The sequence below is a fragment of the Microcebus murinus genome, chromosome 12 (assembly GCF_040939455.1).
Source record: "Microcebus murinus isolate Inina chromosome 12, M.murinus_Inina_mat1.0, whole genome shotgun sequence".
Lineage (NCBI taxonomy): Eukaryota > Metazoa > Chordata > Mammalia > Primates > Cheirogaleidae > Microcebus > Microcebus murinus.
In genome coordinates, this window is record NC_134115.1 from 12118456 (window position 1) to 12131247 (window position 12792).

At 54.8% G+C, this 12792-nt stretch overlaps 1 protein-coding gene across 2 annotated transcripts in view; it reads right to left on the bottom strand.

Annotated features, from left to right (window-relative positions):
- Positions 1 to 3028: 3028 nt before the first annotated feature.
- The window catches only part of FANCC (FA complementation group C), a 257374-nt gene continuing 247610 nt past the window's right edge, over positions 3029 to 12792 (bottom strand). For both annotated transcript variants that reach the window (XM_012748191.3, XM_076008547.1), the window contains exon 15: positions 3029 to 9959. In XM_012748191.3, the coding sequence (XP_012603645.2) occupies positions 9804 to 9959 (156 nt within the window). In that variant the 3' untranslated portion in view covers positions 3029 to 9803. The remainder of the gene's footprint in view (positions 9960 to 12792) is intronic.

Genomic DNA, 12792 nt, shown 5'->3' on the forward strand with positions numbered 1-12792 from the left:
CCGGCCCGGTGGTGTGGTGTGGTCTTGTTTTTCCAAAAGTTAAAGCCATGCTTTGTCATCTTTGAAAACCGCTAAGGCAGAGCTGAACTGCTGAGTAGTTGGGATTTTGCACAAAGACCACTAATCCCCTTGCTCCCGTGATTTACCAGGTCCTACAACTTGCTTTGGCCACTTGGGTTCTGGCCAGTGGGCAGCTCATCCGAACTGGACACCAGTGTTACAGCTTTGGCCAAGGCCCTCAGACCTGGGAGTGCCCTGCTGACGCGAGATGCTGTCCCTGCAGATGCGGGAGAGTGGCCTGGGCTGCCAGGCCCAGCAGCAGGCTCTCCGTGGCTCTGATGACACCACTGACCTCCGTCTGTGCCTGCTCCTCCAGCAAGTCCTGAAGGAAAGTTCAGAGAGGCCTCTGGATTGCAGAATGGCAGCCAGTCAGGTCTCGGGGTCACAAAGGAGGCATAGGACCAGCACTCTCGATTTCTAAATGATTCGTTCCATTAGAAAAAGAAGTGTCACGTTGGTAACCAGCCCACATCAGCCGGGGAGCAGGACAGCAGGACTGCAGTTGGAAAGCATGCTGCGTCCCAGTGGGTTGCTTTATCGAGATGACTGTGGCACCTTCAAAGAGTTGGCTTGGTCTGAGCAGGGTATTTTCAGAGGACTCGGGAGTCCTGGGTAATAGAAGACCAGGTGTCTGGGAGACAAGGGTGTGGGTGTGCCAAGGACCCCAAGTACTGCTGTGGACCAGGCCTGGACGGTTCACATACTAAGTGACAGGCAGGACTTGCATGCGAGTCCATGTAGCTCAGGGTTTCCCTTCACGTGACACTTCTCAGGGTAACAAACGTGCGGATGCCCCCATGTCCCAGACACGCCTCAAGGACACCTAATCACCCAGCAGCCCAGGTGTGAGAGGTCCACGAGGGCAGTCTCCACTCCGATCCAGTGCGGTGTGAGCACGGACGGGCTTGCTGTGGACAGCGCCAGCACGGGGAGCGTGCAGAGGCCTATCTGCACAGGACTCAGCCACACTTTCGGGCACAATTTCTCCGCCACTTTCTGGCTGCTTTCAGCAGTTCTCCCCACAGCCATGCTTACCCGTCACACGTAAGCAGATGTGAAGATATCAGCTGCCTCCGCTCCCCCAGGCAGAGTATAAAACTGGTAGAAACAAACCCATTTTACCAACAGTATGCTTCCAGGAACAGAGGGACCCAGGACAGGAAGAGGCCCGCAAACACCGTGTCTCCCCGTCTAGCTGGAAATGAGGAACACCAGCTCCTCTGTCCCCTAGGGCTTCCTTAAGCTGTGTCTGTGGTGGGCATTGGGCAGCGGCATTCAGCCACAGGGCTGCCCAGGTGGGTCTGCCAGACCTGAGGCTGCGCCCACGGGGGGCGGGGGTTCTCTCCTGTGAGCGCCGTGGGGTGGGGAGCACGGCCATGTCCTGAGGCCAGGTGGGCCCGGGAGGGGCGCTGAGGGCAGATGCCAGCACCAGCCGAGGTAGCCCTGTGGCCCACAGCCGTCAGGGTTAGCTGGGTTTGCCAGATTTATTAACCACTTCGGTACCAGCGTCGACTGTAGTCAACAGCCACAGATGAACACGCACAGCGACTTTAGCCGACAGCCGTGATTACTTTTCTAATTTTCATTTATCAAAATAAAATTGTGAACATTTAAAAATAACATAATGAAAACATATATGTGTGTGTTGCCTATTCTGATCTACTTGTAAAGTAAAACAAGCTTTCATTGTGTTCAAGCTTTCCTCATCACACAGGAGCAAAACAGGTTCGCCGTGAACGCACAGCGCAGACTGTCGTGCGGACTGTGAGTGCGGTGTGGGCAAGGTGTCGCGGCCGGTGAGCGCCGCACCCAAGTGGTTAAAAGAGTGGGAAGAAGCAGTCCTTCCTTTGAGCAAGTTAATGGGCTAATTGCAAGGGACTGTCCTCCCCCGGAGAGCAAAGGGCTGCCCGGTCCGCACTTCCTGCGAGGCCGCGGGAAGCGGAATCGCGCCCCACCCGCGCACAGGCGGACTTCCAGGAGGACTCGGGCTCGGCCCAGCGGCCAGGGCATCTGCGGACGCCCAGGGTCGAGCAGCGTCCGCGGCTGCCAGCGCCAGCGTGTCTAACACACCTGCGCCTGCCGAGAGGGGAGGCGGGGCCTCTTGAGGGACCCCGGGGTGCCCCCCGCAGGGGAGGCAGCAGCAGTGGCTGTGCTCTGTGTTCACCGGGCTGCAGGCCTCTCCGTCACCCTGTGGGACCCTGTTACCTGGGGCCCTGGGCGACACAGCCGGGACAGAAGTGTTAGGAATTCCAGCCTGAACCAGGGCAGGAAATGGGGTGGGGGAGGAGATAGCTCGTCTGAGGATTAAAGGATTTTGAAGCATTTATTTTTATTGGAATTTCCAATCAAAACACAGAAATAATAGTCTACATCCCAAGCAAGGTGATCTTGCCTGAGGTACAGAGAGAGGCCCCAGGTATGAGAACCTATTGTTAAAGCCCTAAAGGAAGTCTAGACACGTCCCACACATCCCGCTTTGTCTCCTGACCTGCCAGGCTCAGGCCGGACACAGGCGGCGGCCTACAGGGGCTGGCCAGGGGGAGGCCGTGGGGAGGCCGTTGCCATGGTCAGCCTCACCAGAGGACGCTGTGCCCCCCGAGCAGCTGAAAGGTGAGCTGGGGGATTTGTGTGCAAGGGACTATCTGCTTAGAGCTTCCGGTTCGAGGGCAACCACCTCCTTGCTCTGTAGATGGTGCCAGCCGGGCAGGAGGACTGGGGGGGGGGAGTATGAAGTGCCCAGCGCGTCAGCGAAGCAGGCCCCGGCAGAAGGGTGCAGTGTGCTCTAGGGACCATGCCACGGGGCTGTGGCCTGGGTTGGCCACCACACCCCATTCAGGAAGGAGGGTGCTGCTCCTGGTGCTTTGCCAGCAGCTTGTGGCTTGATGGTCCCTTGGGACACTCCCTACCCAGGGAACCTTGGGCTGAACGGCCTCAGGGTTCCTATGTGCAGGGTTGGGCCAAGGCAAGGACTCCGTAGAGGGACGCCAAGACTGGCGAAATCGGAGCCTAGAGCTCCTAGACCTCAGCCCGAGGCCCGGTCTGAGACACCTGAGCGGCGGGGGAGGATGGGGCCTGGGGCGAGAGGCTGCCCGGACCTCCCAGTGCCGTCTCCCAGGCCAGGCTCAGGGAGGGGGGCACGAACTCTTCACCCCCCTGGCTGCTTCCCTTCCCTGCAGACAATGACCTCAGCCCTCTCTGGCTGGCCCTGGAGGTTTACAAGGTGGAAGGGAGGAGAGGCTGGTTGGGACTATTCAAGGGCAAAGTTTTATAGATCTTTTCCCACCCTTTGGTGCTGTCTGGGAGATTGATCGGCTAATAAGGCATTTCTGTTCCAGTCCGGTGACCAGACAGTGTGAAAAAGGGGCCGTCAGCCCAGCCTGGGATGGAAGGAAGCCACCATACACTGCAGACATTCCCAGGACTAGCGTGACCGGGACGGCTGGCGGCACAGGGGCATCCCGGCACCCCGGCAGGCGGCCCGGCCGTGGGAGGACAGCCAGAGCAGCCCCTCTTGGGGGCTGGGCCTGGGAAAGGAGCCTTGATACCCTGTTGTTCTCACGTAGGCCTGGAAAAGAGGCTGGGACGTATGGTCACCAGGCTGTGACCTCTCAGAGCTGGTGATGGCACCAGGAGCCCGTGCATGTGTCTGTGTGACTGCGTGTGCAGGCTTGTGGGGGTGTGCAAGGCCAAATTTGGAAATGCAGATAGACTTCTCTGGCCACACATTCCTATCTACTGCAGACAGCTCACAAGGAGCAACCTAGTCCCCGCAGAGTGCCGCTGGAAACAAAGATCGGGCCTGGCTTCCCTGCACCCAAACTAGAGGGCTGGGCGCCAGGACGAACTGCTCTGAAGATCCCCTGCCATCCCCAGCCTGGGCCCACCCACCCAGCATCTGGCCGCTCCAACCATCGCAGTCACTACTGAGGGTGGAGTTGGGGACAGGCTTGGGGTGCCTCAGGGGGACTGTCCATCCGTGTCCCAGGCAGGCTGCCACCTGGGAGAGGAGAGCCCCGCTCAGATTCTGCCCTGGGCCACCCTGCCAGACAGCTCATCTGCGGCTTTGTCTGGGACACACAGGCGACTGGGTGTGCACCGTGTGGTTTCTATTCTACTTCCTCAAGCCGTCTTTGTGCTCCTTTTGCCTGTAATTTCTTTCAGCTTGGGCCTGTATGGAATTGGTCTGCCACTTTAAAGCCCAGCCCAGGAGGTGTTCTTGCCTGTGGGGTGGTGGGTGAGGTGCCGAATCTGACCCCCACCCCTGTCAGGCCCTCACTGCACCACCAGGAGTCCCAAGTTCTGGAAAAATCTTTCCCACCTTCATAGCCCTCACTTACTGCACGAGCCTAGCAGAACAGACTTCTGGAGGCAGAAGTGTGTGTTCTAAAGACTGGATTGGCCACTCCTGGCGAGCTCTGAGCACCCTCCAGCTAAGACATCACACTCTTCAGCCCTGATACTCCGGTTTTCCACATTATGACTGCACGATTTAAGTCTCCAGAGGCTTCCAGGAGTTCTGTTTAGGGAGAGAGGCTCAAGAAACACGTGAATTATGGGCATAACTAAGAGCTCAAATAGGAGTCAGTTTTAATGATTGCCAATGGAATGGAACAAGTGTCCATTTATGTTAGATTGTAAAGAAAAGATAATTTAAGGGGAAGGAATTGTAGCTTTATGATTTTATCTGCTTCACTAAATTAAATGCTATGTCAAGGAAGAAATAACTGCAGAAATGGCTTCAGTGCACCTGGAGGCAGAGGAGGCCGCTTTGCAGAGCAGGAGGGGACTGTTAGCAACAGAGGCACGGGGACCAGGGGACATCTGGCCCACAACCTTTTCCAGCTGGGGTGCTCGGGGCGCCCAGGTCCTCAGGGTACATGGACCCAGCCATAAGGAGTAAGTTGTCTTTTTCTAGAAAACTATGTCAATGCAAGAACGTAAGTCCTGTGAACAAGCAATAAGAATGCTGGCCCACTGACTAGAGGCAAAGCGCAAGGGACGCAGATGCAGCCGTCTCCTTTCAAAGTCCCAGGTGGCGCCAAGGCCTCTTTCCCTTCACAGCGTTGCTTCACAGCAGCCCCTCCTAGAACGAACGAGACTCTTCCTTTGTGTGTTGACGACTACAACTTTCCTTTCTTTGCGTGGATCTCATGTGCAAACAAGCATAATAAGGAAGCGAAAAGTAATTGTCTCCACCTGTTCACCTAGGCCCTTCCCCAAGCCCGTCACTGCAGTGGGATTGGTTCCTGAGTGTCCCCCCAGAGGTACGCTAGGGCGTCCTCCAGGGGCACACGGACACCCCTTGCTTCACACACGAAGGGCGCACAGGGTATGCTCGGGTTCACACTGATTTCTCCAGGTGGCAGCACCTTTCAAGATTGGCGCATACACATAACTCTGCTCGTCTGTGTTGGTGGCGCCATCGCTTGAATATCCCATAACTCGTCACTCCAGAAACAGTGACAGGTAGCGCTCCACGGGCTTCCTCTGTTCAAATCCCAGCCCTGCTAGATGTCATCCATGTAGCCTTGGGCAAGTCATTTAACCACTTGGGTATGGCGCTCACCGGCCGCGACACCTCGCCCGCACCGGCACGCACGGTCCCCACAGGACAGTCTGTGCTGTGCATTGACGTCGAGTCCGTTTTGCTCTCGTGTGACGAGGAAAGCTTTAACGCACTGAAAGCTTGTTTTACTCTACAGGCAGCTTTACTTGTAATGTCAATCAGAATAGGTAACATATGCATACATGTTTTCATTACGTTATTTTTAAATGTTCACAATTTTATTTTGATAAATGAAAAATTAGAAAAGTCATATCACGTGAGGCTGTCGGCTAAAGTCGACGCTCGGGCTGCGCGCGTTCGTCTGTGGCTGTGGCTACAGCAGACGCTGGTCCCGCAGCGGTTAACCTCTCAATGCGTGCGTCTCCTCAGGTGTGAACTCTGGATAACTTCGTTAGCTAAAACCCTGATAACAGGGCCTGGCCTGAGTGTCACCACACCTGCTGGCTTACCTGCTGGCATGTTCTCTCTCTCTCTCTCTCTTCTTTTTTTTTGTCCCGGATAGAGTGCAGTGGTGTCATCATAGCTCACTGCAACCTCAAACTCCTGGGCTCATGCGATCCTCCTGCCTCAGCCCTGAGTAGAGTAGCTGGGACTACAACCGTGTGCCACCAGGCCCAGCTGATTTTTCTATTTTTAGTAGAGACGGGGTCTCACTCTTCGGAGTTCAAGCGGTCCTCCCGCGTCAGCCTCCCAGAGTGCTCGGACTGCAGGTGTGAGCCAGGCTTTCCCCTCCCACTGCTGCAAGGTACTGGGCAGGCTTCCCCGAAGGAGTGACCCGCAGAGCTTCGAGCTGGCCCCAGCAGGGACACGGGTGCGTAGGGTGGGGGAGGCTGGGCGGAAACAGAGTGTAAGTGAAGTCTGCAAACCAGTGATGGGCAGGAATTTCTAAATGAAAGGTCAGAAATCCTTTCTATGGTTTAGGACTAGTGAAGTTCCAGTTTCATAAACTAAATCCTTAGTTATCTAAGTAATATACCATCTGCCCAGTGCGGCAGCAGCTGCCTATTTCTCCCTCTCTTTCCCAGCAGGAAAACTGCTAGAGCCTTCTCTGGAGAACATTCACAGATCCAGAGCATAGTCCTGCAGATGCTGACATCTGGTAGAGAAGGAGGGCTGGGAGTTTATTCCTTAATGTTTACTTTGGTCGGAGCAGAAGAGAGAGAACGTCATTTCCCAGCACCATCTTTTCCCTGTTGAAGTGCCGTGAGCATATGCTGAACCCCGTTGGCGTTCCCTCAGCAGGCGTTATGGGCAGGGGACGCTGGCGTCTAAGGCGGAGGCAGTAGCAGGGAAGGGCGGAGGTGGTCGGAGTGGGGAACTTCCTGATGGATTGGATGTGGGTGTGAGAGAAAGGGAGGCTCAGGAATAACTACTAAGGTCAACCCGAGTCACAGGAGGCCTAGGGGGCCAGGAGGCCACCTTGGGTGTGTTAAGTTGGAGAGCATCACAGGACCTCCCAGTGGGATGCTCGGGCCCGTGGTCCAGGAGCAGGTGTGGCCCCTCTGCACAGGTGCCGTGTGCAGCCACAGGCAGGACTGGGTCAAGCCCAGGCACCAGTCCTGGGGGCTCTCCAGGAAGGGGCCAGGAGAAGAAAAGGCCCCGTGGGTGGGATGAGGCCTGAGTGTCTGGGGAAGAGCGTCGGGGAGGACGGGAGGCCCAGCACACAGGGCTTGGATGCGGTTGGAGGCGTGGGTGCACCGGCCCTCTTGCAACCCTGAGGGAAAATCCAGAGAACCTCTGGGTTTTCTGTGCCTGTGACCATCCAGCATCTTCCTTGTTCAAGCCACTCTTAGTGGGATGTTCTGCGAGTTGAAGCTGAAGACATCCCCCCTGCGTGCGGGAGGAACCTCACTCTGGTAAGCCCGGGTCGCACCGCTAGTCTCGGCCCTGCCACCTGCCGCGCACCTCGGGCTCGGCGTGCTGGGGCCCGAGCCGCACTCCAGGCCTCGGGCTGCGTTTTCGCCAGAGCCAGCCGCCAGCCGGACACCTACTTATTTGAACTTCTTTCAAAAAACTAAAAGAACCCACATGTCCAGACTTTCCTGAAAATCTGAGGCAACTGGCAGAGGCTGTAGAGTTTATTGAATCATTTTCAGCCCGGCTCCCAAATTCTCTGCCCTCACTGGGTGCGGGCTTGCCCAGGAAGCAGTATCTGCTGTCGTCGGTTTTCAAGAGGACACCCCCCTCACTGTGACCTCTCGCTAGGTGGCTGGAATGACAGAGCGGGCACCTCCCTGGGGCACACGTGCCCAGCTTAGGGTCTGAGGAGGCTCCTCAGCTCGTCCCCTCTGTGGGGCAGCCCTTGCCCCCATGCGCTCTCGGGTGTTCCCGCTTTGAGCAGTTCTCCCCTCGTTAGCACCGTCAGCAGGGCGGGAAATGAAAAGGGGAAAATGAAGTCAGTAACAAGCCAGTGCCTGCTTTCCAGGGTTCCCTCAATACCCAGGAACCTACTGGGCCGTCTGGGACTTGATTAGGGTGGAGACGAACTCATGCCACTCAGGGCGTTCTGGCCAGAACCCGAACCTGCAATGCACAGGAAGATTCAGAGGCTTTGTAAAGGTTGGGAGATACTGCAGACGGGATGAGGGAAGGTCGGAACAGGAAGACGTCTTGCAGAAGTGTAGCTTGAACAGTCTGGGTTGGGAGCCCTGTCTGTCTTGTTTTCCCTGTCTGCTGTGAGACAGAAGAGGCAGGGTGGAGAGGAGAACACTGGTGACAGGGCCAGACTTGTGAGGGATCCCTCCCACCACAGGGGCCTGTCCTGGTGGCCCCTCTTTAGGGGCTGCTCACTGCCACCAAATTGAGCCCCTTTTTCCATGTCCACAGAGGTGGATCACAGTTTCCATGGCAGAACAATAGCTACGGTTCAGAGTCAAAACAGGAGAGATGTCCTCAACTCCAAATGAAATTATTTCCTATGCCAACTCCTATACATTTTGATGAAGCATTTTCATGTGAAAGTAATGGTAATTGTAGTGGTTGTGACGAAAATATATTAACAGTACACCTTTCATACTGTATTTCTCAAAAGAAAGGCTCAGGTCAAAAGTTCTTAGAATTTTCCAGATCTTCAGGTGGATCCATTAGTATTACTCTACACCAAAGCAAGTAATTCCCCTAAGGCTAACCTCTGATCCCACAAAGCTTTATTAATACCTCAACAGGAGCCAAGATTCAGACCACTAACATATAAATCAAAATGGACAAAGTCTTGACTCACTCGACAAATAGAATATGCACAAAAGAATATGCAATCGGTACAAGTTCAGAGTAAATCTGAAAGGAAATAAGAATATCTTCAACTGACATAAAATAAATATTAACCTTGGGGTTACAATTCTTTATCAGGAATTTCCAGTTCTCATTCTGGTGTAACAGGACAACTGGTGTAACAAAATCTTCTAATGTTTCTATACACATCCCACACCCTCACCCTCGGCGACCTTTGACATCAGGAGCGTGAGCTCTCTAGGAGCAGGCCGTGTTTAGCAAACACAAAGCAAGGAGCAAGCATAAGCGCTGGTTTCTGTCACTGCTACCCAGTGTAGCCTCCACAGCAGGGTCCCCTGGTGGCCCTGCCACCACCACTTGCCACTGGGCCTGGCCGTGCTGTTTTCCCTCAGTTTGGAGGGTAGGTTGGGAGCAGCCAGGGGAAACTGAGGGATCTGACTCTCCTGGGTGAGGAATTTCTTAGGGAAGCAAAACAGTGTGGTTTTATCTCAGATCCCTGTTGACTAAAAGAAATACCAATAATGATCTCCTAACTCCTAAAAAAATAGATTTGTGGGAAGGACTCAGTTACTCTCTAAATTATTGAGTGGTCCATGACCAATTTCATGGTCCAAACACTTTGAATCACTCAAATAATAGTGCATTTTGGCTTGATGTAGCTAAAAATGGAAATAAACATGTGTTCTCCTTTTCCTTTAATAATTCTCTAGTTGACTCCTTGTCCGGGCAGGGAAGGCATACTCCAGTCATTAAGGAATAAATGTGACTAAGTTTGGGATGAAGCACCTGCCTTCAGATTCTGTAAGATGTGTACTACCACCGCTGTGCACGGCTCACTCCCACAGCTCAAAGAGGGCACTTCACACACTGGTGCCCATGAAAAGGGGTCTCATCAATTATCCCACGGCCTTGCCGAGGCTGATGCCACACGTGGCACCCACCTGGTCTACATTCTTTGCTGGACTTGAGCATGCAGTTCTTGAAGGAGCTCTTTGGCCAGTTCTCCTGCTCCAGGGGCTTCAATGCCAAGACGATCCCATCTGTACAAGGTCTGGTCAAGAAAGCCAATAATCTCATGGGTTATTTCATCAGTGTGTGCCATCTGCAATGAGGACAGAAGAGAAAGCAAATCAAACACTTTGCAGACACCCGGTGGACTAAGCCCGGAGCATTCCTGTCAGCTCTCAGGAAAGCCCCAGGGCTCTTCATTTGATTTCAAGGTGACGAGCCAAGCAAGTGTGTTCTCAGAGGCTGGCCACACTGTGAGCAGAGCCCTCTCCTAATGACCACCCTCCCGCACCAAGGCTCGGCCCCCAGCACTCACAAAGGTTACAAACAAGCACGGCTCGGGAACAGGGACTTTCCAGGAATGCCAGTCACAAGCGTTGGGAGTGTTTGCCGCGGGGAGAAAGGTAAACGAGCGTGCTGTGGCTTGACTTTCTGCAGAACGCTCGCACTAATATGAGAAGAGGACAATGCCACCTGTTTTCACACAAACAGCCTTTTATATGGCATTCCTGGGCTAGCAACTGGGCCCACTTGCTTTTTAATAGGCATCTAAGGTCTTAACACCTGATTCTTGCAGGGAAGCAGGAAACAGGCACTGTTACTTCTGCTAAATATAGCCTCAAGGCACTCAGACTTGTTGGTGCCCATAAGTATTTTCCTAAGAACTTCGGTTGAGAAAAAAAGGAGGGGTGAGAACCTCAAAAGTTGGCTGTGCAAGGAATTTATTGTGGTTTTTTAGGCACAAGAAGCATTAAGAAGCCCTAAGTCTTTGAAAGAATAACATACACATACACATTGATTTAATGAGTTTAAGTTTATATAGAACCTACAAATGTTTATTAGCCAGAGCAGCCCAAGGTCATCTTCCTCTTGATCTCTGCATTGAGCCCTTCTAGAATGGCAACCAACTGCCCTGGTTTTGCTGGGACAATCATGGTTTTACCACTTAAAGTCCCACAGCCCAGGAAGCCCTTCAGTCCTGGGCCCCCATCTTCTGACCACCAGTTGAGGGAACCTCTCATTGTCTGTGTGCTGTGTGAGTGGCAGCATGGGATGTGGAGTTGTGTATAAATGACCATGGCCACTGTGACTTTCGCTGTTCTCAGCCATCTATTGGCAGTGAGCAGGGCTTGGAGGGAGCCTAGTTAGGGCGCGTGGCTGCCGGGGCTGCCAGCCCCAGCAGGCTTCGGGATGGCCCTTGGTGTCTATCGTTGTCACTTGATACCAGAGATCGCAGGCATGTGAGGCTGCAGATGAGGCAGAGGCCGTCTCTGTCCTTCATGGAGGAAACACCGTGACCTTCCTGCGACGCCTTAGAAGAGCTAATGTACTGCCTAGGACCCAAGCGGGAAAGGCCACCTCCTGCTCGGGTCAGGCAATGCGCCCTGATGGCAGGCCCGACCTGAAGCAGGACCAGTCATCGCTGCAGATCTAACCTCTTATCTTTCTTACAAGCCAACTCAACTCCCAGGTGGTTCCATTGAAAGGTTTCTCCTCACAGACAAACCCTCTTCACTGCAGCCACGGTTGAAAGACCTGTATCCTTGCTGGCCTCAGCTCATGCGTGTCTGCAGAGTGGGCTAAATTCATTTTGAGTTCAAAGACTATAGAACTGAATGAACTCTAGACGCAGAGTCTTGCTAACGTTCTGCTGTTGTAGCGGTGGAGGGGCAGCAGAAGTCGGAAGGAAAGGAAGAGAAACATGAATCCAGGGCAGGAAGGAGGCCGGGGAGGAGCCAGCCAGTGGCCATGCCTGGCCAGCGGCCGGGCGCCAGAGAGGCAGGAGCCCCTCGGGGCCACAGGCAAAGCCTGTAAGGACTCAGAGGGTCAAGGCCAGCAAACACGAATCCCAGAAGAGCCAGAGGGCGCAGACCACCGGGTTCCCAGACAAGGGGGCGGTGGCCGAGCTCGGGGCTGGCGCATGCAAGGGCGGGTGGCGACGCTGGAGCACCACGAATCCTCTCAGGGACGGCACCACTCACAAGACACAGAAGGGGGTCCGCTCCGAAAGGCAACGAGGACTCTGGAGGCACTGCGGCCTTGCCCTCTGCGGGGCACCATCGTCCTGCTTCGAGCTGGCACTGCTCTCCAAAGCCGGACCCCGGGACGCAGGGCAGGCACTGGCACTGGACCGGCTGGCGGGGTCTGCGCCAGCCCTTGAGTCCACATTCTGCCTGTGCCATGGCTGGGGCCTGAGGGCAGTGAAGCCCAAGCTCTGGCTTGAGGGAAAGGCTGTCCCACCAAAGCCACCCACCACCAGCTCCCTGGCAGGCAGACCCTGCCCCGGGCTGTTTCCAGACGCTCGGGGAGAAGCCCGCAGTTGCCGGCCTGCACGCCCAGGATCCTTCCACCTGTCCTGTTGCCAGCTGCCTCAGCCGGCCTCCGACCTGCCACCGTGGCCACCACAGTGAAGCCTCCCCGTTAGGAAGGTCGCTGTGTTCATAAAGACAGTTTCAAAACGTCTGGAAAGACAGCGTCCAGAAGGCGCTTTCGCGCGGTGGCCCGGGTGCCCAGATGGCCAGCACCCAGCCACGAAGAGCCGGCGCAGGAAGAGAAACATTGGCATTTTCTCCTTTAATGAGTTTCTGTTCTGTGTTTTTTGCAGCCGAACTAACTCATGAAATTAACGATGAAGCACTGGGGGCTTCCACACTCCTGCAGTCTCAGGTTCCGATTAGCGAGTGGTGTCGATGTGCAGCGGGGACTGAACCGTCCTGGGAACAGGCAGCCCAGCACAGCAAGCGACTTGAACTTCACGGTGTGATCGAGCTCCTCTTCCCAGTGGCTCCTGCGGGGCCGAGTCAGGAGGGTGGTCAATTTTGAATGTGGACTGTTTCCCTGAGAGTAGATGGGAATGTGGTTGGAGTACGGAAAGCAGAGGCCTGGGGTCTCAGAGGTGCTTTCTCTGACTTCCTTTCCCTCACACC